The sequence below is a fragment of the Astatotilapia calliptera genome, chromosome 16 (genome assembly GCF_964374335.1).
Source record: "Astatotilapia calliptera chromosome 16, fAstCal68.1, whole genome shotgun sequence".
Classification (NCBI taxonomy): Eukaryota; Metazoa; Chordata; class Actinopteri; order Cichliformes; family Cichlidae; genus Astatotilapia; species Astatotilapia calliptera.
This window is the reverse complement of record NC_137437.1, coordinates 20240017-20246137: the sequence shown is the minus strand read 5'-3', so window position 1 is coordinate 20246137 and position 6121 is coordinate 20240017. Positions and strand designations below refer to the sequence as shown.

At 40.7% G+C, this 6121-nt stretch overlaps 1 protein-coding gene across 4 annotated transcripts; it reads right to left on the bottom strand.

Moving 5' to 3' along the window:
• Positions 1-544: 544 nt before the first annotated feature.
• On the bottom strand, positions 545-3103 carry atp5mc3a (ATP synthase membrane subunit c locus 3a). 4 transcript variants are annotated; one of them, XM_026144467.2, is made up of 5 exons: positions 2918-3103; positions 2733-2829; positions 1893-1967; positions 1222-1412; positions 545-1118 (listed from the first exon to the last, which is right to left on the bottom strand). In XM_026144467.2, the coding sequence occupies exons 2-5, from the start codon at positions 2769-2771 to the stop codon at positions 1004-1006; spliced, it is 420 nt and encodes a 139-aa protein (XP_026000252.1). In that variant the 5' UTR covers positions 2772-2829; positions 2918-3103; the 3' UTR covers positions 545-1003. The 4 variants fall into 4 exon arrangements, with proteins under 4 accessions (XP_026000252.1, XP_026000251.1, XP_026000253.1 ...); XM_026144466.2 differs by having other exon boundaries at positions 3030-3100; XM_026144468.2 differs by having other exon boundaries at positions 2942-3074.
• Positions 3104-6121: the final 3018 nt, after the last annotated feature.

The following is a 6121-nucleotide window of genomic DNA, read 5'->3' as shown; positions in this document are numbered from 1 at the left end:
AACATGATTTCAGGCAATCTGTGAAAGGCTCCGGTCCCCCATGACCTGGGGAGTGGATATAAACCATAAACCATCCCTAGTTAACTGCACTAGTTTACAATATACACTCCATTTTGAACTAATATTAATATTAATATATATATATATATATATATATATACACACACACACACACACACACACAATATAGATCACCATTTTATATTGTTATACATTTGGATCTATGCTGATCATTTTTTGTCATGACAAGTGACAAATATTACCTTATCATAGTAAAGGATTGTACAGCAACAGTTTGTGTGAGCCAAATCTTAAACTGAGATATTTAAAGATCACCCTTAACAATGAATGTTAAGCATTTCTGCTTGATAAGTGACTTAATGATTATCAACTCTGGCATTTTTTAAGACTGATTTTACCTCTTCAAATTTAAGCTCAGCCAGTGAAAGCAGCCAACAATAAAGGTGTAATGACTCCAATCTGTCAGCTTTTGAAACCGGGGGCTTTCATCACAAGTCAAAAAATTCAAAACCCATTACTTAGCTCAATTAAAATCAGCTAGATTTATTCAGTGGCATTTACAAAAGCAAGCACTCACTTGCTGTCTGAATACAATATTACTTAAGTGCAGCTGAACCAAAAAGTCATTAAGGTGGACCCCAAAAAGCTTGCATGTTATAGTCTATGAAAACAAGGCTGAGTAATGGCAAGTCTAAGCACCTGCTTCACAGAAAAGATGACATTCATGAAGGCCAAGTGCTTTCTGTTGTGTTAGCATTTATAATCCAGACATAAAAGTTACTGCCATTGTTAAATAGTCAAACACATGTATTTTAATCACGTAATTTCTTACATTTGTACAATACATGTCTTGGCTTTTTTGACAGTGTCTAAAAGACTTGAAAATGTACATTTCCCATGACACCAACACGGAACAATTTTGGTAGCCACAATAAAATATGTAGTCACATCTGTAATGAAAATTTTGTCTGACAGCAGAGTTTTACATAGCGAACAGGATAAGGAAAGCCACCATCAAACAGAACAGTCCCATGGCTTCAGACAGGGCGAATCCCAGGATAGCGTATGAAAACAGCTGCTGCTTCAGAGATGGGTTCCTGCAAAGAAAGGAAGAAAATAAGATATCAGCACATTTACAGAACACACAAGGAATCAATTAGCGTTATAGTGAAGAATAAAGACACTAAAATTAAAACAAACCTAGCATAGCCAATGATGAGACTACCAAACACTGTCCCAATTCCAGCACCAGATCCAGCTACTCCGACTGTGGCGGCTCCAGCACCAATGAACTTGGCGGCAGTGTCAATGTCCCTGCTGATAGCGCTTGTCTGGAAGCCTCTCAGTGTAGCCTGGCTCAGGGGGCTCTGAGGCAGCAGAGCAACACTGCTCTGTAACAAGAGAAGAGGCACTGTAAACACTGTCCTTTCGCTGCCCGCCTCAATGTAAACATCAGCTGACATTTAAAACAGTGTGGCAACAGATGACAGGAGTAATATAGGAGGCACAGTCTGAAATTTAGGGAAATTTTAAGCAGTTCTGTCACACCATTAATCAAAAAAATTGCCATTTTACTGGCAAGTTTTAAACGTAAAGATAAACTACAGAGCAGAAATCCACACATAAAGGTTGAACTATTTATTGCATGTGTGTTTTAACTTGTATTTTATTTCTTTTAAAACTTTGATCTGTTGCTTTCAGACACTGCAGACTTGCATAGCTGGTCTTTATCTTTTATGGTAAGCACACGGAGTTTACGTATTATGAAATGTGCTATACAAAATTGACAGTGGTAATTTAGGTAATAATTTCCAACACTGCACTGTTAAGAAGGGCTGTAGAAGTTGCAGAAAGCCTGCATTTCTTCTTACCTCTGATTTGACATCAGGCCTGGACAGCACAGAGGCAGACAGAGGTCGGTAAAGAACCCGGGAACCAGCACGGACCTGCAACAACAACACCAAAAACACGAATAATGAGTCCAGATAAACAATTTACATGAATGTATGCTCAGTATCATACAACACATGTGCTTTAACAGTGGCAACTATTCCCCATTTGTGGATATGTTTGAAGGTGGATGACTCCTTGAATGTCACAGTGTAATTCATTGCAATGTGTGACCTGTGGCGCTTAGTGATGACTGCAAGTAGTATTAAAAGTTTACTGTTGAGCAATGATGTTGGCATATTACAATAAAAATCCAGTGCAAGTTAGCTAACACCCATTTGTGTTGTCATTCAAACTGGTTAGCCTCCAAAACCAGTATCATGACCTTGGATAAAGACACTCCAGGATATATGTAAGTGCAAGCTGGCAGCCCAAACGGAAAATGTAACCATTTCTGTAGTGTTTGCAAAGTGCGAGGTCTTGTGCACTCTGCGCCTTGTTCTGCTAATAGAAGGCCTAAATGACCTTAGCTAGCGGCCATAATGGGAGCTACGTGCTAAAGGCTAACGCAGGATTATAGATGCATTATTATTAACAATTTTAAAAATCGCATGCGTAAATTTCAGGAACATTGCACCCATTCTGCTGCCATTAAAAAGGAATGTGAATTACTGGTTTAGCATTAGCCGGCTAAGCTCCCGGCCTAGTCTGATACCCTTGCAGGAAAGCTGCAGTCAAGTTCAACCAGAGGCCCACCGGCTTTATTTGCGACATTAAGAGAAGTCCGACTCAAAGAAACACACAGACGAGGAGAAACTCACCACAGCCGGCGTGGAGACGAACTTAGCGCAGGCGTACATTTTCTAGTTTAGGTAGTTTTAACCGGTTCGGTCAAATCTGGTTGAATCCCGGGTTTCTCTATGGAGGGAAGATCGGAGAGAATTAAGGTCAAACGGGTGTAAAAATGCCCAGTAGAGAAAATAACAGCATTCATAAGTGCATTCACATCCGTTCTGTATGTTATCCTCACTTGCCCACTGCAATGCGAAGCTTAAAGAGAGGATGAAAAGGGATTTATAAAGATACGTTTCTCATTCAAACTGCCATTACACACTTACCGACTGCAGAGGTCGAACCACAGTGGAAGAGTGCGCATGCGCGATGGTGTGTTCGTAAGATGCCCGGATGGTAACTGGGCAGGTCGTTTCAATTAAACTTTATTGAAAATCAGCCGGGAAGAAACTTTATCAATAAATGTTTTAAGTACGTTTTTTTTTTTTATTTTAATGTGAGAAAAAAAGTTCAGATGGACATTTAAAAATGTTTTATACTATTGGAAATGGCCAGTTCTACTACATTCAATGTTAAGAAATCAGGTTTTTTTAAAGTTAAAAAAAAACCCCCAATTACATTTATCTGCTTTTCCAATTCTTTCTTATCACCAATCACTGAGTCTGAAGCATTACTTGATACTTTTCTATATTTTTTAAACAGGTTTAGAAGAAGGATGTATTTCATTACTGAACAAAATCATGTAACTAATTAACTCAAATAATTAAGTGGCAATGCTAAGTTTTTGAGTAGGGATACTTAACATCAATTTATCCACTCTTAAATATTTATGTGTACCCACACACATCCTCAGTCCTGCTGTGAAAATGAGTGATTTTTTTTTAAGTGCAGATACATGATTAGTTTCTCTTTCTCTCGTGTAATATATTTGAATTTAACACGGCCAACACTGTGAGACCATTTTTCAGGTAGAGGTAGAATTCAACCCCACATTTCAGCATTAGTTTTTCTCTCATAACAAAACCTGCCCGCTGCTGTCCACCTCTATCACCTGTTGTGGTGTGAATTTAACACTCTGTCCAGGGGGACTGATGACTAGGGCCTATCTATGCTCCTCACAGGCTGATGTTGGAGCTGCAGGCTACCAGCACCAGGCAGATTTGTAATCGTGATGAATGACTCCACAGCAGCTGGTCTGTGATGGAAAGGTAATGAGCATGGGGAGCATGCCTTTGCTGCAAGCTGGCTTAAAGGAAGGAAAGTCCCACTGGCTCCTCAGATATGATCTTTTCAGTTTTACAATGAACATGAAACCACAGATTTCTGACCTCATAACCATTGAGTGGGATCAGTCAGTAGATCATATATGTACCAGAAACACAGAGGAAGACAGTGATAGATTTTATGCATTGAGAAACACATAACAGCTGCATGCTACTCCATTCTATTGTATTGTGTTGACTCTGTTCTGGTATAATTCGTTTTATTCTGTTATGTACTATTCCCTTCAGATCTACAATTGTACTGCTGTTTATTCTAACCCATTCAGTTTTATTTTGTTCTGTTCTATACTGTTGTATGCACTTCTTTTTAATGATATTCTGTTCTTAAATGTTCCATTCTATTCTATTTTATATCTTTATATCTTTGTATTTGATCAGAATCTGTGACCTATGTTTATTTGAACTTTACATTGCAGAAGTGAAAGGTGTTTGGAAGCTTGCATTACAGACCAGAGCCAAGCATCTATGTCGCCACAGTGGATCTGCCACACCTCACTCTATCCCCAGCATCATCCACCTGTCACACCAATCTCCTTCTGCATGTCCTCCTTCATTACATCTCTAAACCTTCTCTGTGGTCTTCCTCTTGTTCTCCTGCCTAGCAGCTTCATCTTCAACACCCTTTGTACAAAGTATCCACTATCCCTCCTCTGCACATCATTTCCCCCTCTCCTCTCTAACTTTGTCTCGTAACTGCTCAACCTGAGCTTTTCCTCTGATATACTAATTTCTAATTTTTTTCCATGTTGGTCAATCCCAATGTAAATGCTAATATCTTTAACTCTAACACCTCCAACTTGCCCTCCTGTCTTTTTCTCATTGCCGCTGTCTCCAACCTGCACACTGATTGGCAATATCTCAAATTACAAACTTGTTATCTTGTTATTGAACCATTGTATGGTGAGTACAGCCTGAAACATGTACAGATTTTCTAACGAAGAACAAGGTCATTCTCATTGAGGTCCAGCAGAGGGAGCAATAGGGTCTGATGTGATCAGAGCCTTTGTTGCTGGGGTCATGGTAACAGCACAAAAGAGGAGAGACACCAACCCATTCCACAGTGACACTGTTATAAATTTCCTAGTGAATTAGTCATTAATTGTGACATAGCAACACTCCTGTGGGTAAAATACTTTTTATATATTTTTCTGATTCTATGTCTGGTTTGGACTAGAGCTCTTGCACAAAAGACAAATAGGTAAATGGCCTGCATTTGTATAGCGCTTTTCTAGTCCATAGGACCCCAAAGCGCTTTACACTACATTCAGTCATTCACCCATTCACACACACATTCACACACTGGCGATGGCAAGCTACATTGTACCCACAGCTGCCCTGCATGAATAGAGAGCTTTCTTGGCAAAATTACCATCTGACAGATTCAATTTACCCCGTTGCAACTGAATTGTGTTAATGCACAATGTAGAATGACAGAACACACTTTATGTCCAAGTGCTGCGCAGCAACTTATAGGTCAGAGCTAACCGTATGATAAAACACGAAGATTTACAATATATTAATTGCAAGACGGCACACATCAAAGTGGCCGTTAACTACCTGAGGTCAATGTCATACTGTCTAATTAACCGGGCAGCGGCTGTGTGGTCCTACATGGCTGTGGAGGGTGGAGAGAGCAGCCGATCCCACCCCCCTCCCCCCGACACCCTTTACCCACCTTTTACTTCCTCCCATTCAGAGGCACGCACGCACTCGCTGTCTGAGTTCTTGCATAGAACACTCTGAGACATTCCATTTGCATGCCCGCCCCATCAAGCTGGATGCACTCAGACTGGTAATAAAAGGCATTGACCCCCTTAACCTTTATGAATTACAATTTGTGCCTGCAGCACGTCCTGTCAGAGGCCTCAGAAAAGCAGGCACCTCAGCCGGGGTGTGTGCGTGTTGTTTTGCAGTTGTTAAGGAGAGGGGAAAAGGTTTTTACAGCTCCTCGTCGGAGCTTCTGACAAGCAGGGAGGAGGCGGTCTGACAGCAGAAGCAAGGTAGGGAGGGACTGCAGCGCTGCTGATGGCTCCATGCTAATCTCTATCGCTGGATCCTGCACTAAACTACTGAGGCTCCTTTCTTTGTCAAGAACAGGGAAACACAGCCTGCAGGGCTACAGTTCACTTGTGTTC